General features: G+C 51.8%; 1 protein-coding gene across 2 annotated transcripts; it reads right to left on the reverse strand.

Moving 5' to 3' along the window:
• Positions 1-4,186: 4,186 nt before the first annotated feature.
• Positions 4,187-22,199, reverse strand: TXN2 (thioredoxin 2). Of its 2 annotated transcripts, XM_049884338.1 has the most exons (5): positions 21,949-22,199; positions 20,855-21,117; positions 17,460-17,583; positions 4,985-5,106; positions 4,187-4,474 (listed from the first exon to the last, which is right to left on the reverse strand). In XM_049884338.1, the coding sequence occupies exons 2-4, from the start codon at positions 21,115-21,117 to the stop codon at positions 4,993-4,995; spliced, it is 501 nt and encodes a 166-aa protein (XP_049740295.1). In that variant the 5' UTR covers positions 21,949-22,199; the 3' UTR covers positions 4,187-4,474; positions 4,985-4,992. The 2 variants fall into 2 exon arrangements, with proteins under 2 accessions (XP_049740295.1, XP_049740293.1); XM_049884336.1 differs by having other exon boundaries at positions 4,187-5,106.
• Positions 22,200-22,397: the final 198 nt, after the last annotated feature.

The following is a 22,397-nucleotide window of genomic DNA, read 5'->3' on the forward strand; positions in this document are numbered from 1 at the left end:
AAACAGTGAAGTCATTTGCCCGAGGTTACACAGCTGTTGTTGTTCGGTGCCGGGGAGTCGGTTCTACTTCATAGTGACCGTATGTATAACAGAATAGGACACTGCCCGGTCCTGCCCTGGTCCTGCGCCATCCTCACAATTGTTGCTGTGCTTGAGCCCATCGTTGCAGCCACTGTGTCAATCCATCTCGTTGAGGGTCTTCCTCCTTTTCACTGACCCTCTACCTTCCTAAGCATGACGTCCTTCTCCAGGGACTGGTCCCTCCTGATAACATGTCCAAAATACGTGAAAGTGTCGCCGTTGTTGCTTCTAAGGAGCATTCTGGCTGTACTTTTTTTTTTTTTTAATAAGTTTTATTGTGCTTTAAGTGAAAGTTTACAAATCAAGTCAGTCTCTCACACAAAAACCCATACACACCTTGCTACACACTCCCAATTACTCTCCCCCTAATGAGACAGCACCCCCCCCCCACTCTCTCTTTTTGTGTCCATTTCGCCAGCTTCTAACCCCCTCCACCCTCTCATTTCCCATTTCCCCTCTAGGCAGGAAATGCCAACATAGTCTCAAGTGTCCCCCCGATCCAAGAAGCCCACTCCCCACCAGCATCCCCCTCCAACCCACCGTCCAGTCCAATCCACGTCCGAAGAGTTGGCCTTGGGAATGGCTCCCGCCCTGGGCCAACAGAAGGTCTGGGGGCCATGACCACAGGGGTCCTTCTAGTCTCAGTCAGACCATGAAGTCTGGTCTTTTTATGAGAATTTGGGGTCTGCATCCCACTGCTCTTCTGCTTCCTCAGGGGTTCTCTGTTGTGTTCCCTGTCAGGGGTGTCATTGGTTGCAGCTGGGCACCATCTAGTTCTTCTGGTCTCAGGATGATGTAGTCGCTGGTTCATGTGGCCCTTTCTGTCTCTTGGGCTCGTAATCACCTTGTGTCCTTGGTGCTCTTCATTCTCCTTTGATCCAGGTGGGTTGAGACCAATTGACGCATCTTAGATGGCTACTTGCTAGCGTTTAAGACCCCAGATGCCACTCTTCAAAGTGGGATGCAGAATGTTTTCTTAATAGATTTTATTATCTGGCTGTACTTCTTCCAAGACAGATTTGCTCATTCTTCTGGCAGTCCATGGCATATTCAAAAGGTTAGACAGCTAGTAGGTGGCAAAGCCAGAGTTTGAACCCAAATCTGACTGTTCTTGCTCCACTTACGCCACTGTGGAGCGGTTGATGGTGGCCCCAGCCAGGGGGTGGCTGGTGAGGCAAGGCTGCTTGGAACAGCCAGTGCCCAGATTTCCTGTGGAGCCACGGAGCCAGCCCTGGGGACCTGGGGATGGCAGTGTGGGGTCACTCCTGTAAGGTGTTCCGGGCAGCAGGGAGGAACTGTGGCAGCTTGCCTGGAAGCCTTGCTTGTCCTGCAGCATCCTGTCTGCCGTGGACACGGCCCCAACATTGTTTCTGGTCCTTCCAGCCTACGTTAGGGATTTCCGGCAGCCTGGCCAGAACCACCTTCATCTTCCAGAGAAGCTGGCGCAGGCGGCTGGGGTGGGGACAGAGCTGGACTCAGTCCCTCACTCTGGGCAGGGCTTGCTGGGAAGGGACTGGTGGCCAGCACTGTCAACATCCTCTTGACCTGACAGGCCCCTCCTCAGAGATGCAGCTGCCCTCCTCACTCACCTCTTCGGAAGCTGAGGGAAGAAAAGGCCTTGACTTATTTTCACTTTAGGGCTGGCTGAAGTTGGGGCACTGGACAGCAAACACGCTGTGACCTTGGCAAGTTGCCGCCAGCACACCTGCACCTCTGTGCCTCAGGCCCTTGTGAGGGAGGCTGGCTGAGCCCGAGGGCCCCTCATGCTGGGATGCGAGCTCAGGAACAACCACCAACTCCTGTGCTCAGGGACCTTTGGAGTGTAAAGTTTTTGAGATTGGTGTTTCCCTTCTGTCTTCTGAAAGGAAGGGGCCCAGGCTAGTGACCACGAAACGTTTGTTCCAAATGCCTCTAGACATGATAATGCTCTTTGATGGCGAGCCATTCCTGTTTGGAATGGTGTCTCAGCAACTCCCCTGCGCTCAGTCTCCTCATCTGTAAAATGGGGATAATGCCTGCCTGGTAGGGTACTGTGAGGGTTACACAAGAAAGCAGCCAGCTCAGCAAGCCCGCTTCCATCCCTTCTGAGGGCCTGGACAGACCCAAGGCAACTGGACAAACTCTATGCCAGGAAAACAGATGTGTAGAAGCTGCGCCCTGGGACCTCTGGGCTGGGGGAGCCTGTGGCCTCACCTCCCTTTCCTGGGTGCCCTGCCTGCTTGTTGAAGACTCTCCAAACTAAAACAAAACCAAACCCATTGCCAGCAAGTCAATTCTGACTCATAGCGACCCTGTAGGACAGCGTCGAACTGCCCTATAGGGTTTCCAAGGAGTGCCTGGTGGATTTGAACTGGTGACCTTTTGGTTAGCAGCTGTATCTCTTAACCACTACAAGCAGGTGTTTATGCTTCACAGAGGCTGGTCAGGTCTCCTTTATTCCCAGCAGGTGCGGCTGCACAGCCAACCCCTCTTCCACAGGCCCAGGAGCCAACAAGGCACCCAGGGGTGACAGCAGCAGCTGCAGGCACATAGCCAGCAGCGTTCCTGGTGAGGTCAGCGCCTGGAATTAGTCAAACAGGCTCACCCCGAGGACCTGTGCTCACAGCCAGTGACTCACAGCCATGCACAGCCCCGGGCAGAGCCTGCCAGCCGGGCCGCAGAGGTAGCACCACCGCACCCCTTTTAAGGAGAAGGAGCTGCAGCAGGGCCCCGCTGGCCCTCGAGGAGTCCGCCAGCCCTCCTCCACACCCATCCAGGGCAGAGAGGTCAAAAGCCCACCTGGGCTCACACTTGGCATTGTCACTTTTTAGACTTGACCTTGGGCAAGTCGATGTCTCTGAACCAGTTTCTTCACTTGTGATATGGAAATAATTCTTGCCTCACAAGAGAGGAACTGAATGAGGTCATGTGTGTAGAAGTGCTTGGCAAACGGCACCTTTTAAGGAGTGGCGGTGGGTGCAGTGGAAAGGGTGGAAGGGCTGGGGAGTCAGGGTGCTCGGTTCTGCCCCAGCTGCAGCCCTTCTAGCTGTGTCTGAAACAGTTACGCAGCCTCTACACACGGTCCTCGCAGTAAAGCCGTCTGTGGACCCAGGGGACACTGCCGGCCTGCTGAAGATTAGAGTATACACACCACATTTTACTACACGGCTTTGAGGGGCAGTGAGGGCAGGCCTTAGGAGCTGGCTTCATGTGTAAAATGGGAAGGATGACAATGATAGCGCCTGCCTTGCAGGGTTGCTGGGATTAGGGCAAGCCTGGCACCCAGGAAGTGCTGACTGTCTCGACTCATCTTACAGCTCCTGGCTTTGGGGAGTGCTCGCTGGACAAGCTCCCTCTCTAACAAGACCAGGTGCTGGGGCTGTCTCCCTCCAAGGACGTGCCTCTGGCAGACCCTGGCCACCACCTCTGAACCAGCCCTAGGCTCCTATATCACGCACGGCGGCTTCCCTAGGCAGGGTGCCCCTCAGACCCCAGGACAACTCAGGCAGCTCTACAGGGATACGGTGGGAACAAGGCACATACAGGGCCCACCAACCCAGGCCTGAGGGGAGGGGGCCGGGACTCCTGCTGTCAGTACTCGAGGCTCCCAGGAAGCTGTGCCTCAGCTCAGCCCCCAGGGTGGCAGAGGGAGGGCCTTCTCAGCAGGCAGGCCTGGTTTGCCTGGCACACTCCCCCATGGCTAAGGGGCTGGGAACAAGAAGGGGTGGAGTTTGCTGCCGAGGCCCCGGGGTCCCTGTGGGCACACACAGGAAGGACAGCTCCTGCTGGAGCAGCCAGGAGTGGCAGGGAAAAAGGATGACTCAGAAGGATCAAGGGGGCTAGCTGTCAAGAGCTCAGGCTTCAGAGACAACCCTACCTCTGCCACCGGAGCCCCGGGGTCCTCATCTGTACCACAGGGACAACACCCTCCCACCCTGCCAGGAATGAGGGCTGTGTTTGAAGCAGGTACCCCCAAACAGCAGCCACCACAGACAGCAGGGTTAGTAAGGGGATGGGATGGCTAAGTGGAAGACGGTGGTGGAAGTTAAAGGAAGAAACGGGAAAGCAGCCCAGCCTGAGGGAGGGTCCCTCATGCTCTTGCAGCCCAAACAAAACGGAAGCTGTCCACAGTACAAACCCTCGTTTTATTGGTCTGATTTGTTCACAGTTCAGCCGCCTGCTCAGAGACCTGAAGGGCCAGCAAATGGGTAGGTGGTACCTGGAACCTTCCAGAACCATGAGTCTGCAGGTCCCCCAGCCCATGACTTGCTTTCAGCCCTCATGCCTGGAAGGGAGGGTGGGAGGAGAAGGAGGTGGCCTTTGGGGGGCAGTGGTGACTGGGTAATTTCAGAGTGAGGCCCAGGGTCTGTTCTTCACAGAAGGCAGAAGGGACCATAAAGCTCTTTATTATAGACCTACAAAAAATCAGAGAATTATATATATATATTACTCTCGCTTATTTGGATTTCTGGTTTCCTTCTTTTTCTTTTTACAAAGCAGTAGCAGGAGAGAAAAAGGCAGGAGGCAGACGAGCCAGGGTTGGGTTCAGATCCTAAGGGGACAAGCAGATGAAGACCAGGGTGTTCCGGCCCCAAGGGTCACGTGCAGGCCACCCCACCCCACCACAGCCAGGGTGGCTCCCTGCCTCTTGAGGGGACTGCCCCAGCCCTGGAAGGAGTAGACAAAGAGGGAGTGGACAGGAAGATGGCTGTCCCAGGTCAGCAGCACCTCCCCTGACAGCCACCCCATGGCCTGGCAGCACTCTTGCCTCTCATTTCTGGAGGCCTGGTCTCCTAAGCACAGGCCTCCAGGGGACAGGCAGAGGGAGACAGTAGGAGGGGCACCACAGAAGGGCTGGGATTTCTGTCAGGGCCCCTCCCTGGGACCATGCGGTCCCAGGTGGGTAGGGCAGTCAGGACACTTCCCTGCTGGTCAGCCAATCAGCTTCTTCAGGAATGCCTCCAGCTGGTCCTCGTCCTTGATGCCCACAAACTTGTCCACCACGTCCCCATTCTTGATGGCCAGCACGGTGGGCACAGCGGACACCTGGGAGGAGGGAGGCAGAGTTACTCACAAGGACAGCTCTCCTCAACCGCTATTCCTAAGACTCTGTGGGAAGGGAGTAGTAGCCCACAGCCACGGGTGGGCCCGGAGGCTTTCCCACTGGAGCTGGAGATGTTTCTTCCATTTTGGCTCCCAGCAGTTCCCTTCCCCCGCAACTGCTCCCCTGACTCACTGGCCCAGTGGTTTGGCTGCAATGACAGGACAGATGAAAATAACCTGCGCAGCTGCAGGCCAGGGCTAAGGGCTCGGTACAGGGAAGAGACTGGGAAGTCTGGCTTTGCCGCTCATTCGCTGGGGGCCTTGGCCAGCTCACATCACCTTCCTGGGCCTCAGTGCCTCTTCCATAGCAAGAACGATAATACCTGCTCTGAGCATTTGGGACGAGGATTAAAGATTTGTACACAGAGCTGAGTGGCGAGGCGCTTAGGCCCTGGAGCTGCAGACATGATCCTGGGGCTCCAGCTCCCTCCAGTGGGGCAATCATGCCATTACTCTAAGTCTCAGTGTTCTCATCCACCAAATGAAGTCACCAACGGTCCCTGGGGGGTGCAAGCGGTTAACAGGCTCGCAAGAAAGGCCTGGCGGTCCACTTCTGAAACATCAGCCACTGAAGACCCTATGGAGCCCAGTACTGCTGTGATACGCAGTGGGTGGCCACAGGGAGTCGACGGCAACGGTAGTTTTATCAGAGGGCACGAGGACTGGATGACACGATGCGTGTGGAGTGTCAGCCAGCGCCCCGTACACGGTAAGGCTGCCAGTAAGTGCTGAACCTGGCACGGTGCCTGGCACGCAGCAGGCACTCACTAAATGGTAGCTACAGAGGGTGTATCTAACGCAGGCCCCCCTCCCACACCCATTAGAGCCACTTTAGCTTAAAGCCGTGAACGGCTGAGAGGATCCAGAAACTGACTCACGCTGGATGGAGGGTGTGGCGGAGGGGGTCAGCAGATCCCATCTAACACCTATGTGTTTAGGAGGAGCTGGAAGCAGACAGGAAAGGTGATGTTCCTGGCCTCTGAGTCACTTACTCAGGGTCCCCCAGGGGACTGGTACAGATTACATGGTATGTCAGTGAGGCCCATGGCTGCACGGCACCCATTTTCCCACCCAGGCCCCTGCCTGGCAGTCACAAGCACTTGAAAAACCATGTGAACAACGAGATGATTTCTCTTCTTAACGACAGAGTCACAACAGCAATTTACACAGACGTACCAGCCCTTGCCCCCACGTGTCTGTCAGTTTTTCGTACTGTGGGGGCTTGTGTGTTGCTGTGATGCTGGAAGCCCACAGAGGAGAGGTTTCAGCTGGGCTTCCAGACTAAGACAGACTAGGTATTCAGATGCCAGCAGGGTCACCCACAGAGGAGAGGTTTCAGCTGGGCTTCCAGACTAAGACAGACTAGGAAGAAGGACCCGGCAGTCTACTTCCAAAAAGCATTAGCCAGTGAAAGCCTTATGAATAGCAGCGAAACATTGTCTGATATAGTGATGGAAGATGAGCCCCCCAGGTTGGAAGGCACTCAAAACATGACTGGGGAAGAGCTGCCTCCTCAAAGTAGAGTCGACCTTAATGACGTGGATGGAGTAAAGCTTTTGGGACCTTCATTTGCTGATGTGGCACGACTCAAAATGAGAAGATACAGCTGCAAACATCCATTAATAACTGGAACCTGGAATGTACAAAGAATGAATCTAGGAAAATTGGAAATCGTCAAAAATGAAACGGAACACATAAACATCAATATCCTAGGCACTAGTGAGCTGAAATAGACTGGTATTGGCCATTTTGAATAGGACAGTCATATAGTCTGCTATGCTGGGAATGACAACTTGAAGAGGAATGGTGTTGCATTCATCGTCAAAAAGAACGTTTCAAGGTCTATCCTGAAGTACAACGCTGTCAGTGATAGGATAATATCCATACGCCTACAAGGAAGACCAGTTAATACAACTATTATTCAAATTTACACACCAACCACTAGGGCCAAAGATGAAGAAATAGAAGATTTTTATCAGCTGCTGCAGTCTGAAATTGATTGAACATGCAATCAAGATGCACTGATAATTACTGGCGATTAGAATGTGAAAGTTGGAAACAAAGAAGAAGGATCAGTAGTTGGAAAATATGGCCTTGGTGATAGAAACAATGCTGGAGATCGAATGATAGAATTTTGCAAGACCAACGACTTCTTCATTGCAAATACCTTCTTTCACCAACATAAACGGCGACTATATACATGGACCTCGCCAGATGGAACACACAGAAATCAAAACGACTACAACTATGGAAAGAGACGATGGAAAAGCTCAATATCATCAGTCAGAACAAGGCCAGGGGCCGACTGTGGAACAGACCATCAATTGCTCATATACAAGTTCAAGCTGAAACTGAAGAAAATCAGAGCAAGTCCACGAGAGCCAAAATATGACCTTGAGTATATCCCACCTGAATTTAGAGACCATCTCAAGAATAGATTTGATGCATTGAACACTAGTGACCGAAGACCAGACGAGTTGTGGAATGATATCAAGGACATCATGCATGAAGAAAGCAAGAGGTCACTGAAAAGATAGGAAAGAAAGAAAAGACCAAGATGGATATCAGAGGGGATTCTGAAACTTGCTCTTGAGCATCGAGCAGCTAAACCAAAAGGAAGAATTGAGGAAGTAAAAGAACTCAAGATTTCAAAGGGCCTCTCGAGAAGGCAAAATAAAGTATTATAATGACATGTGCAAAGAGCTGGAGATGGAAAACCAAAAGGGAAGAACATGCTCGGCATTTCTCAAGCTGAAAGAACTGAAGAAAAAATTCAAGCCTTGAGTTGCAATAGTGAAGGATTCCATGGGGAAAATATTAAACGATGCAGGAAGCATCAAAAGAAGATGGAAGGAATACACGGAGTCATTATACCAAAAAGAATTAGTCAATATTCAACCATTTCAAGAGGTGGCATATGATCAGGAACCGATGGTACTGAAGGAAGAAATCCAAGCTGCTCTGAAGGCATTGGAGAAAAACAAGGCTCCAGGAATTGATGGAATATCAATTGAGATGTTTCAACAAACAGATGCAGCACTGGAGGTGCTCACTCGTCAATGCCAAGGAATATGGAAGACAGCTTCCTGGCCAACTGACTGGAAGAGATCCATATTTATGCCTATTCCCAAGAAAGGTGATCCAACCGAACGTGGAAATTTTAGAACAAACAATATCATTAATATCACATGCAAGCAAAATTTCGCTGAAGATCATTTAAAAACGGCTGCAGCAGTATATCGACAGGGAACTGCCAGAAATTCAGGCCAGTTTCAGAAGAGGACATGGAACCAGGGATATCATTGCTGATGTCAGATGGATCCTAGCTGAAAGCAGAGAATACCAGAAGGGTGTTTACATGTGTTTTATTGACTGTGCAAAGGCATTCGACTGTGTGGATCATAACAAACTAAGGATAACATTGCAAAGAATGGGAATTCCAGAACACTTAATTGTACTCATGAGGAACCTTTACACAGATCAGGAGGCAGTTGTTCGGACAGAACAAGGGGATACTGACTGATTTAAAGTCAGGAAAGGTGTGCGTCAGGGTTGTATTCTTTCACCATACCTATTTAATCTGTATGCTGAACAAATAATATGAAAAGCTGGACTATATGCAGAAGAACGGGGCATCGAGATTGGAGGAAGACTCATTAACAACCTGCGTTATGCAGATGACACAAGCTGGCTTGCTGAAAGTGAAGAGGACTTGAAGCACTTACTAATGAAGATCAAAGATCACAACCTTCAGTATGGATTACACCTCAACATAAAGATAACAAAAATTCTCACAACTGGACCAATGAGCAACATCATGATAAACGGAGAAAAGATTGAACTTGTCAAGGATTTCATTTTACTTGGATCCACAATCACCAGCCATGGAAGCAGCAGTTAAGAAATCAAAAGACACATTGCATTGGGTACATCTGCTGCAAAGGACCTCTTCAAAGTGTTGAAGAGCAAAGATGTCACCCTGAAGACTAAGGTGCGCCTGACCCAAGCCATATTTTCAATCACATGATATGCATGTGAAAGCTAGACAATGAATAAGGAAGACCGAAGAAGAGCTGACGCCTTTGAATTGTGGTGTTGGTGAAGAATATTGATTATACCATGGACTGCCAAAAGAACAAACAAATCTGTCTTAGAAGAAGTATGGCCAGAATGCTCCTAAAAGGCAAGGATGGCGAGACTGCGTCTTACATACTTTGGACATGTCATCAGGAGAGGTCAGTCCCTGGAGAAGGATGTCAAGCTTGGCAGAGTACAGGGTCAGTGGAAAAGAGGAAGACCCTCAACAAGGTGGATTCACAGTGGCTGCAACAATGAGCTCAAGGATAATAACAATTGTAAGGATGGCGCAGGACCGGGCAGTGTTTCATTCTGTTGTGCATAGGGTTGCTATGAGTCGGAACCGACTTGATGGCACCTAACAACCACCTAACACCAGCCCTTGACTGCTGCCCTGCCCAGGAGCCTGGTGAAGCCAGACTGAAGATCCAGAACGTTCAAATTGTGCGTGTTAGTTAAAAAAGGGAGAAGCATGTGCCAGGCCTGGACACGCCAAGTCTCAGCAGGCCACCACCCACCTACTGACCTCACCTTACGGCCCCTGTACCCACTCACAGATGAGATGGTCCAGGCCCTGTCCATGCCAGTGGCTCCAGGCTGCTGCTGAGCTGTCCTGGGGTGGTGTGGGTGACAGCTGACACACTTCTCAGGGGGTATGTGCTGGCTGGCTGACTGGTGTTGGGCAGGTCACATGTCACTGCTCATGGTCTCCACTGAGGGGTCCTGTCTTTGTCATTCTTGACTCTTGTGTGGGTGGGGGTACGAGGCACCAAGGGCCCAGCACAGACTTGCATTAACTGTGGGCTGTGGCAGCGCCTTCCGTGTTTTATTCGCTTGCACCCTCTAGTGGTCAGTGAAGGCAGCTAGGCGCCTCATCCCGGCAATTCTCAACTGGGGCACAAAGCTAACTACTAGGCATTTAATTTATCACTTTTTGGACACGACCCTGTCCTCTGTTTAATTAAAACAAAAGCTTCATTTCATTATGCATGAAGTGGTCTAATTTTTTTTCACGTGTGTGAGTTCTCTAGCAGGACTCTAAGCTCACTGAGGTGGCTACAGCCAAACCTGAGTTTTCCTCAAGAACGACAGGCGACGCCCCGTCACGACGGCATCTGTGTACAGACACATGCCTGTACACGCGTGAACCGCGCCGCAGAGCAGACTTCAGTTAGGCAGACTGCACACACGACGGATGTATTTTCATGACGACCAAGGTCGGGTCGTTACTACCAAGGGGATTCTGTGAAGTCTGGATTTACAACAGGCACACAGACACAGAGTAGGAACCCTGCAGGCAGCTGGCTTTTCTAGGACACTGCAGGGACACCTGGGCTGTGACTAAGGAGCCGGTGGCTGCGGCTGTACTGGTGCCGAGTTTGGCTCACAATGAGGGGCTGGTGCTTGTAAACATGCCCTGAAATGAAGTGCACGGATTGCCGCCACATCCTTCTGGAATGGTGATACAGGTGGGAGGGGCAGGGGGGACCAAGGACTCGGGTTCTCTCTCAGTTCTGGCAAGATCCTGCCTATGGGCCCACTCCAAAGGGAACCGAGGGCCAGAGAAAAGCTAAGATGGGCTGCACGGCCTCCTGTGCTCCAGCAGACACTGAGAACTCAGGACAGGTGTGGGCAGGTGCAAAGTCTCTCCCCACTCACCCCCCACCTGCAACACCACTGAGCTCAATGTACCTGCCAGGCTGCTCTCTCGCCATAGTTTCATCCACTTGTGAGTTCTGGTAGCGACCTAGCAAGGGAAAGGCATAGCTAGGTACCACAGGAGCCGTGCTGGGTGCCTGGTGACCTCCTCCTCAGCTAACCACAGAACCAGTGCAAAGGAGAAGACAGCTGGGACCCCGCTGCCACACATTGGAGGCTTCCTGAGTGTCAAGCATGCCGCTGAGCAATTCTCGCCTGAAGTAGGGCCATTTTACAGATGAGAAGTCTGAGGTTCCAAGGCTGAGTTCCAAGATTAAGTGGCAAGTTAAGTGGTAAAGCTGGGATTTGAAACCGGATTTGTCTGACTTTGCTGCCACGACAAACGATGCTGTGCCTCTGGCCAAGAGCGAGGAATCGGAGGTAAGTGCTGAACCCCAGCGGGATGAGGGAGATTACGTGGGGAGCAATTCACGTGAGCAACTCCGAAGGTCTTGTAAGAGCATCTGGATACAAGAGGGTTCTTGGAAAAGCTATTACGGAGAAAACCAAATCACCTGTGGACACTATTCACCCCTTGACTCAAGGCCCCTGCCTCTCCCTACCTGAGGTACGCAGAAGTGCCACGACTTAGACGAGCTACAGGGGGACTGTTTGGCTCAAAATAACCAAGGATGGAAAGGGTTGCCACGTGAGAGAACCAGAAGTTGAATGACCACCAGGATGTGAAGTGTAGCAGGAACTTGGGCTGATAACTGGCGTTAGGAGGGTGGCAGAGGGTCGGGGCTGTGCTGGGTGACCTTTAAGGTTACTTCTGCCTCAGGGGTTCTAAGACTAGATTCCATGAAGGGGCCAGGAAAGGATACCTAGCCCCGTACCACCTACACAACTGAGGGCATACTGCCCCTACACACCAGTTTGCAAAGTGCTTTCCCTGAATTTGGAGTCCCTGGATGGTGCAAATATTAACAGACATGGGTGCTAACTGAAAAGTTGGAGGTTCAAGTCCACCCAGAGGAGCCTCAGAAGAAAGGCCTGGCAATCTACTGCTGAAAAACCAGCCATTCTACTCTGATGCATGGGGGTTGCCGTGAGTCAGCGGGGACTCGATGGCCACTGGTGGTCCTCTAAATTCAAAGGCAGTTCCCAGAACTGACTTCACAGAAGACGGAAGTGTTTCTAAGCCTCTTTCCTCCAAGAGGCAGAGGACAAAGGTTTACTCACATGGTTACAAGGTTAGCGGGGACTGTGCGTGTTTGCGGGGGGCGTGGGGTAGGGAGGAGGTGTGGACCGCAACAACAAAGAGGGTCTGTTTCCTGCTCCCCAAGCTGCAGAAAGCCCATGAACAGCCCATGCTGAGGACGGCAGGTGAGATAAGGGCTTTAAAAGAGCACCCCTGCTCTAGGCCAGCCCAGGGCTTTTAGAATCTTCGTTTCTCAGTGTTGGTCTAGGACCACCAACAGCACAAGCATCATCTGGGAGCTTGTTGGAAATGCAGAATCCTCGGGCTTTCCTGGCCCTGCTGAATCATAATCTGGTTTTTAATAGCAGCCCGGGTCACTCACTTGTATACACATTCAAGCCTGACAGGTACTGATCAAGAGAGTGCTTTCAAGGTAGGGAGACATGGGAATGATCAAAATACTCTACATTCCAATTATCTAACATTATGCATTCAATAGCCTCAGGAAATACATCACATTTAAAAACACAGCACGCAAGTTTACTTACACAAGCGTACATACAGAACATTAAAAAGAAAAAAAAAATTCAAATAAAAAACTCCAACGGATCACCCAATTTGTTAATAGTGGTTGTGTCTGAATGGTAAGGTCACAGGTGACTTTTTCCCCCTTATTTTTACTTGCCAGTATTTTCAAATTAAGGAGCCCTGGTGGCACAATGGTTAAACGCTCAGCTGCTAAGCGAGAGGCTGGTAGTTCGAAGCCATCCAGCAGGAGGAAGGCCTGGCGGTCTGCTCCCATGAAGATTATAGCCTAGAAAGCCCTACGGGGCAGTTCTACTCTGTCACATAGGGTCACTACGAGTCGGAATTGACTCAACATCTCCTAACATTTTGTTTGTTTTTTTATAACTTATTTATTTTGTTGTTGCTGAGAATATACACAGCGGATTCAACAATCTTACATGTGCAATTCAGTGGCCCTGATTATATTCTTGGACTTGTAACCATTCCCTTCCCCTTTTCTGAGTTGGTCCTCCTCCATTAGCCTAACAACATTTTCAAATTGATTTTTCAGAAGCACTCCCTTCTTTGAAAATACTAGAAAATAAAAGGCTAACACCTCTGAGCGTGAGGCCAGAAGTAGAGCTCCAGAGGAGAGCACAAGGGACCGAGGGCCACAACCTGAGTCACTCTTCCCCCTCCTGGCCCCAAACAGCCGGCAGGGGCTGAGTGGCTGGGGAAGGCCGAGCCCTTCAGCAGCAGACCAGGAGGCAAGGAGAGCAGGAAAGGACTGGAACACACATTCCTAGGCCCTGAGGACGTTCCCTTCCCCTCCCTGGGGGGACAGTGGAGTTCTAGGGTGGGCAATGGCTTTAGACCTGAAAAGGACTGTACAGTGGGTGGGGTGAGGTGACAGGGGAGCTTGGGGAGGATCTAAGTTAATGCGGTTTCTCTAACAAGTTGACCCAACATTCAGAAAAGGACCTGAGGCTGAGAAGGAAGTGACCAGGGGATACTGTGGATCTCTTAGCTCAACCCTCTTCCCCAGGCCACAACAAAAGAACAGGTGTGAAGGAAGGAAGGGGGTCGGGGGCAGGGGCCAGGAAGAACCTTCCTCAGAGCTTCCTGAGCCCTGCAGGGATGTCAGCCCAGACTGGGCAAGACAGGGAGGTGGGGCCTGGGGCCAGCAGCCTGGCGGCCCTTCTGCGTGACCAGCACACTATCTGGAAGGTGACAGAGGGAGAAGAGCAGAGATCCATCTCAGAGCGGCACCCCCTTCCCAGGCTCAATCCCAGGACTTCCGTGCCCATCCCTACATCACGGGGCACCCTGGCAGGGAGGTGGGGGTGGTCCTAGGAACCCCGCCCCCCCACCGTTATGACCGCCTTTGGAAGGATTTTGGCAAGATTCTTTGCATCCCTGCCTGTTACCACTGTTCCTGGCACATGGTTGGCATTCAGGATGTGTCTGCTGAGAGAAGACATTGGTGGTCGGCAGTGCCGGGAGGAAGCCCAACATCCCAAGCAGGCCCATAACCCGGTGGAAGGCCCTAGCAGCTCCAGCCCTAAGCTCACATCAGGAGGCCACACCCTCACTCCCAGAGCTGCCACAGGCCTCAAGTGAGTGACCAAGAACCATGGGACGGAGAGGGGTGTCCGATGGTCTAACAAGGCCCCCTTGACTGAGGGAGCAGTGGGAGAGCTTTTGAAAAGCTAGCAGCTCACCCGTCCACATAAGCCTCACCAAGTCCCATGGAGAGTCTATTCCATCAATTCTTCTCTGACCACCTGCAGTTGTTAGCCAGTGGCTCTGCCTGCCCCGCGGGTATTTCCCCTGCACCTGGTAAGAGACCCTGACTTTCCTCTGGGTATACTTCCCACCCTAGCTCAGGGGGCAGCCAGTCTATTCCCCCTCCCCACCCCTTTTCCTGCCACGGGACTGGGTGAAGGATGGGCATCTGTCCTTGAGCTGGTATACTGAGAGTTTAGCCTGGACTTCCAAGCTCGGAGGAAGAACAATGTGACCTCTCTCAGCAGGGTTTGCTAAGCTGGGAGGCTGTAAGCCACAGCCAAAGGGGACTCTGTCTGCTACCGGCTGGGGGGAGCCTGAAACCAAAGCTGACCCAGAAAAGAGCCAACAGATGGTAACAGATCCTGCAGACACTGCCTGAGCCTCTGGACCAAGCTGTGCCTGAAGCTAACATCCTTGGGTTTCTGTGGCCTGTGAGAGAGTCCTGGCTCATGCCCCCTGGTCATCTCGTCTTTGGCCACTGCTTTGGTCCTGAGGGTTCGCACTGGCCTCCTGGCTTGTTTCCTTCCTCCAGTCTTCGTCCTCTTCAGACCTCTACTTCAGCTGCTGCCACAGGCAGCTTTCTGAGACTCACACGGGATCACATCATACCCAGTTTAGAACCGTCTCATGGTCCCCACCACGGAGACAGGTGTCTGCAAGGAACAGGATTGCTGTTGGGGGCTTGGGCAGGGACTCTGGTGAACTGGAGCTCGCCTCAGCCACCTGTTACCAGGAGTGAGGGCTCCCTCTGGCCAGACCCAGGTTTTTCGAGAGAACCAGGAATCTTCATTCCACCCCCGGCCCACATCCTTCTGAGTTTTAAATACTGGCACCAGGTAGGACTTTTTTTTTTTTTTTTTAAAACACTTCAAGGGCCAGACCAGTTGTGCCCTTCACTTAGGCCACCCAGCTGCAATGAACTTGTCCCTTTCTCCAACAGCTATGGTCTCCAAAGCCCAAGAGACCTCCCATATCCATCACCCCCTGCTACTCTTTCTCCGGCATGCTCTGCTCCAGGCACGTGGGACCCCTGTTCTGTGAACAGACCAGGCTTGCACTATCTCAGGGCCTTTGCATTTCTTCTGCCTGAATTGCTCTTTCCCATAGTACTGCATGGCCCACTCCCTTACTGCTCAAACGTCAGCTTCTCAGCCAGGTCTTCCCTAGCCCACCCTCTTAAAATTAAACCCTCTCCCAACCCCACAGACAGCCCTCTCATGTCCTCTCCTGATTGATTTTTCTCTGGAGCGCTTCTCATGACCTGAAACAGGGGGCCACAACCTACAGCCCAGATCCTGCCCACTGCCTGTTTCTGCAAATAAAGTTTTATTTACAACCACGCCCATAGTTACATATTGTCTAGGGCTGTTTTCTGCTACAACAGAAGAGCTAAGTAGCTGCAGCAGAGGCCAGCGCCCCGCAGGGCCTACAAGATTTACCACCTGCTCCATTAGAGAAAAAAAACTGCGGCTCCCTGATCTGAAACATGGGGCCCTGGTGGCATAGCGGTTAAGAGCTACGGCTGCTAACCAAAAGGTTGGCAGTTCGAATCCACCAGCCACTCCTTGGAAACCCTAGGGGGCGGCTCTACTCAGTCCTATAGGGTCGCTAGGAGTCGGAATCAACTCAATGGCAACGGGTTTGGTTTTTTTTTTTTTGATCTGGACACTAGAATGTAGGCTCCACGAAGGGAGGGGCTGTCAGTTTTGTTCACTGCTGGACCCTCAGCACCACGAAACAGAGGCTGGCATCGAAGGAACTCACCATGAGTGTCTGCTGAATGAACGCACAAACCACCACAGCAGATTGCGCCAAGTCTCCGTGTGTGCTGCCCACCCTGCCTTCCTCCTCTGTGCGTCCCTCACAGCCCTGCTCAGAGGGCCCACCCCCTTCCTCTGTACATCCCCTCCCTCAGCACCCTACACTGAAATGACCCATCCACCTGCTGTTGGCTCCCGCTATACTAAGAGCTACTTGGGACAAGGGTCCCATCTTATGCCTTCAGAACCATGAACGCCAGGCACACAGTAGGGCTCCCAAGTGACTGGACTGATCATGTGGACAAACGAATGGAGGAAGGACAGAATGAATTCATCAGTGTCCCAAGTCTCAGAGGACTGGTGCCATGGGCCACACATGTATTAAATACCCCCAACCCCTGTTCAGACTGAACTCTTAACCCTTCACAGAAAACAGAAACTAATGATAAAGACAGTTCTGGGAAGTTTAAATAATTAGATAAACCATAACTGGTCTATGGAATGCAGATATGCAAACTTAAAGCCATCCAAGCTGCCTCCTAAGTGAATGACAACCAATCCTTAAATTTCCCTTTTAGGGAAACAGTCTGTACTGTATAGAAGCTGATCAAAATTGTAATGTGATGAGCTCTTCTCTCTGGAGGGGTGCTCCCTATCTGCAAAGTTTTTCCTGCCCAATAAAACCTTTTAGCTCTATCAATCAGATTTTTTCTTTTGACACAGTCCACTGCCAAAAGCCTGTGGAGAAGAGAGACAAGTGGTTCCAAAGATCCATGGATTCATATCTGCAGAGTGAGCTGAGCTCCTAAGAGCATTAGAGAAAGACCAAGACATCCCCATACCAGCTGGCCTGTGGTCCCCAAGATATCCCCCACACTGGCTACCCAGTGGTCCCAAGACACCCTGACACCAGCTAGCTAATGGTTCCCAAAACATCCCTCACACTAGCTGCCCTGTGGTCCCCAATATACTCCGATATCAGCTACCCAATGGTCCCCAAGTTACCCCACCATGAGCTACCCAGTGGTCCCCAAGACATCCCACACACTGGCTGCCCTGTGGTCCCCAAGTTACCTCGATATCAGCTACCCAATGGTCCCCAAGACACCCCGACATGAGCTACCCAATGGTCCCTAAGACATCCCACACACTGGCTGCCCTGTGGCCCCCAAGATATCCCCCACACTGGCTGCCCCATGGCCCCCAAGACATCTCCCACCTTGGCTGCCCCATGGACCCCAAGACTTCCCCCATGCCGGATGCCCTGTGGCCCCCAAGATACCCCCTACCCTGCCTGTGCTGTGGCGACCCCCCACCAGCCATACCTCATATTCAATGGCGAGATCTGTGTGGTCATCAATGTCCACCTTGGCCATCACGACCTTCCCGTGCTGCTTGGCCACCATCTTCTCTAACCTCGGCCCCAGGATCTTGCAGGGGCCACACCACCTCGGAGGGGAGGAGAGAAGCATCCAGTCTGTAAGAAGCACTTACCACGTGATCTACTGTCTCCCCAGAACCGCCTCTGGCCCACATCCTTCTTCCTGAGGTACTGCTGCCCTCACATTGCTCTGTTTGCAGTGTTTGAACATTAACCTGTGGTGTTCACATGCCAACTGATTACGCCAGCAGGCTCTGCAACTGGGCCATTTCCCCAGGTTCCAGGCTTCTAAAACACAGGCCTCTTCACGAGACTCTCATAGAAGTTATTTCACTTATTTCGATATATGTCATCTAGAAGAATACTAGATCTGAAGTTAAAAGGTCTGAGTTCAAAGATAGGCTCTTTACCAGCCAGTGACCTGTTCTGGGGCCTTGGCTTCCTCATGTGAACAGACACGATGCCTCTCCACGTTGTCATGAGGAATTGGCTAAGGCAACGTGGACAAACATGCTTTGTAAGCTGTCGTTATTTCAAATGTCACGTGGATGCAGGACTAAGGGAAGAGAACCAAAGGCCAGGGAGTGTCTGTAATGTGCCAGTCACTGTGCTGGACGTGTTCCCAGCTGGTTTTTTTTTCCTATTTTGATACATATGTATGTAACAAAACATTAAGGCACCCTGGTGATGCAATGGTTAAGAGCTCGGCTGCTAACCGAAAGATTGGCGGTTCGAACCCATCAGCTGCTCTGCGGGAGAAAAGACCTGTCGATCTGATCCCGTAAAGATTATAGCCTAGGAAACATGGTGGGGCAGTTCTACTCTGTCCTACAGGGTAGCTATGAGCTGGAATCGACTCAAGAGCACAGCACCACCACCACCACCACCACAACAAAACATTTGCTATTTCAACATTTTTAACGTGTAGAACTTAGTGATGTTAATTGTGGTCATCATGTTGTGCAATCATCAGTATTACCCGCTTCCAATTTTTCCTATAACACTTAACAGAAGCTCACGGCTCCTAAGCAAAGTCTCCTTAAGCCTCTCCCTCCCATCTGCCCCGGTAACCACTAATACTCTTAGTTCTGTAAACACTGACCCGTTCTAGATCTTTCACGTAAGTGTAATTATACAGTATTTGTCCATGTTCCCAGCTCTTACTGCACAGAACTCTCAATCTCACAAGGGAGGAGGAAGCATCCTCCGGAGGAACTGAGGCCCATACAAGTTTAAAAACATGCCCAATCCAAGGGACAGAAAGGGCCACATGAACCGGCAACTACATCATCCTGAGACCAGAAGAACTAGATGGTGCCCAGCTACAACCCATGACTGCCCTGATAGGGAACACAACAGAGAACCCCTGAGGGAGCAGGAGAGCAGTGGGATGCAGACCCCAAATTCTCATAAGACCAGACTTCATGGTCTGACTGAGGCTGGAAGAACCCCGGTGGTCATGGTCCCCAGACCTTCTGTTGGCCCAGGACAGGAACCATTCCCAAAGCCAACTCTTCAGACATGGACGGGACCAGACAATGGGTTGGAGAGGGATGCTGGTGAGGTCATGAGCTTCCTGGATCAGGTGGACACTTGAGACTATGTTGGCACTTCCTGCCTGGAGGGGAGATGAGAGGGTGGACGGGGTTAGAAGCTGGTGAAACGGACACGAAAAGTGAGAGTGAAGGGAGAGAGCAGGCTGTCTCATTAGGGGGAGAGTGATTGGGAGTGTGTAGCAAGGTGTATATGGGTTTTTGCGTGAGAGACTGACTTCGTTTGTAAACTTCCACTTAAAGCACAATAACAATTATTTAAAAAAAAAAAAAAAAAGCCCAAGATCACAGGGCTAGTAAGAAGTACAGCTGGGATCGCCACCCGAGGTTGCCTTCAAAGTCTGTTCTCTCAGCCCCAGGTCACTCTGTAGCCCTATAGCCCGTGCATCCACTCTGTCACTGCCCTGATCACACTGGACACAGGTACTGCACTCCGGGTGAGAAGCTCTTTGGGACAGGCACTCTACTGCCTTCTCTACGCACATGGCACCAAAGACAGTGCCTGGTCTTGAATGAAAAAATGCACATCTGCTTATCACTCATTTTGGAAGCCCTCTCTAGAGGGCTCATCACATGCCAGAAGGACCTCTAGAGATTTTAATGCATAAACACACATCGCCTAAAAACCCATCTTGCTAGACCCTGTCTCCTAAGGCACAAGGACATCAACTGGCCTCCCCAAGGCCACGCGGTGAGTCAGAGAAAGATCCGAAAGCAGAGCAAAAGAATCTGCCAGAGATTTGCCTAGAATGCCTCCCTGCTTCTAATTCAGGCCACACTGGCTCCACTCGGGATGGTTCATTTGGAGGGGCTTCTCCAGCATTTTTTGTAGCCAGGCCACAAAGGTCTGTAAATGAAAAAGGCCAGGCTAAAAACCAGGTCACAGGCATTTAACCCATTGCTGTCGAGTTGACACCAACTGATAGCGACTCTATAGGACAGAGAACTGCCCCATAGATTTTCGAAGGCTGTAACCTTTACGGAAACAGACTGTCACATCTTTCTCCTGCACAGCAGCCGGTAGGTTCGAACCGCCTACCTTTTAGTTAGCAGACAAGTACTTAACCACTGCACCACCAGGACTCCTCCACCGGCATTTAAAAATCCCTAAAACAAACTTGTACCATAGAAAAGAAATGCCTGCCCATCCCTGCAAGCTCAGGCACACTGTGGCATCATGATAGCTTTTTGCCAGACAATGCTCTAGTCCTATCTTTCCTGCTCTGGGCCAAGCTGAAGAAGATTCTGAGACATTCGGGCAGTCAGATACAGAACTTATGCTTGTCCTGGCACTAACCACACTGAGCGTTAAACCATTCACTAGTTTGTTTCCCAGGGATAACGGTGATTTAGTGGTAGAATTTTCGCCTTCCCTGTTGGAGACCAGGGTTCGATTCCTGGCCAATCTACCTTGAGTGCAGCCACCACCTATCTGTAAACGGAAGCTTGATGTTGCTAAGGTGCTGAACAGGTTTCAGCAGAGCTTCCAGACTAAAACAGACCAGGAAGAAAGGCCTGGTGATCTACAACCAAAAATTATCCAATGAAAGCCCCACGGATTACAATGGTCTGATCTGCAACTGGTCATGGGGACAGCATGTTTTATTGCCACGAGTAGGGGGCCAATCTGACAACAGCTAACAACAACGGTCTGTCTCCTACCAGACTGCACTCTCCTGAGAGCAGGATATGTCCAGCCAGTCAAGCACGGTACCGGCACAGGAGGTGCTCAGTAAATATCTGAACAAGCGAGACCCCAGTCTTCCACTGCCCCCTCAGGACTCACTGTGCGTGGAAATCCACAACCACTGGTGTGTTACTGTTGACAACTCGGTCTTGAAAGTCGGGCCCATCCTGGATGTTAAAGGTTGTGGTACAGGCTCTGGTGGTGTGTACTGTCCGGGCTGGGCTGAGTGTTGCTGCCAGGCCACCAGGATGGTACTGTGGGATCTGTAGGGCCCCAGATGTGAGCGGTGCCCATCGACCTTGAGGGGGATTCCTGGAGATGGCCAAGGCCAGGAACCTCCTCAGGAGAAGTCGCTGAGCCATCTGTGAGGGGAAGAGGAAGGAAGAGCAGGGGCAGAAGTCAACATGCAGAAAAAGAAAGGGATTTGTTTGGGAGTACTGGGGGCACAAAGACATGCAGGGAAACACAACAAAAATAACCCATACGATTTCTGGAACAGAGGTGAGAAAGGGTGAGAATCAAAGGGAAGAAGTGGCAAGCCAGAAAGACAGGAAAAATTGGGTTGACAACGACAATGAAATCAGGATATAAATGGAAGAGTCGGGGGAGGAACCAATATTTACCAAGCATCTGCTCAGGATCAAGTGCCTTACTTAAATGATTAGTTCTCCCTGAGCAAAAGAACTGGCAGAGGTTTGCCTAGAAGGCCTCCCAGCTTTTAACTCAGGCTCCCCTGGCTCCTCTCCATATGCCCAGGATAACTTCAGAAACTGCTCTATTGCCCATTTTAAAGATAAAGAATCTGAGGCTCAGGTAGGTTAAGTGACATAACGAAGGTAACCCAACTATTAAAAGAGTTAACACGGGCACACGAGGATGTCTGCAAGGTCAAGGTCCTTGTTCTAACGATGATTTTTTATTATGAAGTGTTTGTCCAATTGCTAGGAAAGGGGAACCGCAACGATTCAAGGCGGAACTAAAGAGCACAGAAATAGGAGTGTGGGGGAACTAAAAGGAAAGGACATGTGCGTGGAGAGGACTGGGGAATACGACGCCACCAGGGACCCCGGCTGGCCCTAGGTCCCCCCACCCGGGGCCTCCGCTCGCTCGGCCGCCGGCCCGCGCAGCAACGCGCCCGCAGCGTGACTCAGGGGCGACACCACCTGGAGCCACCCCCCACACTGGCCGCCTACCTCCCTGCAGCACAAGCGGAGGGATGCACAGCCCGGCCCTCCCCGCCCGTCAAGGGCACTCCTGCTGTCACTTCCTCAGGGGAGGGCCTTTCTAGCGTCACTTCCAGGGACAGGCTATCAGGAGCGCGTGTCTCCGCGCCCTGAGGGGTGGCTCGGATTTTCTGCCAAAGGTGACAGCGGGAGAAAGCACAGCTAAAGCACTCGGGCCTATAAGCGGGACCGGAAGAGAGGCGGGTCCTCGGGGAGGGACCAGAAGAGGCGGTCCGGCCCGAGAGGAGGGACCGGAAGGGTGGGCGGGCCAGAGAGAAGGAACCGGAAGAGGCGGGCGGGCCCAAGAGGAGGGACCGGAAGAGGGGGCGGGCCCAAGAGGAAGGACCGGAAGAGGTGGTGGAAGGAGGCGGGGCAGCGGGGAAGGATCCGTAAAGGAGAAGGGAACGGCAGGAGGCGTG

Source organism: Elephas maximus, chromosome 4 (assembly GCF_024166365.1).
Source record: "Elephas maximus indicus isolate mEleMax1 chromosome 4, mEleMax1 primary haplotype, whole genome shotgun sequence".
In the NCBI taxonomy this organism is placed as follows: domain Eukaryota; kingdom Metazoa; phylum Chordata; class Mammalia; order Proboscidea; family Elephantidae; genus Elephas; species Elephas maximus.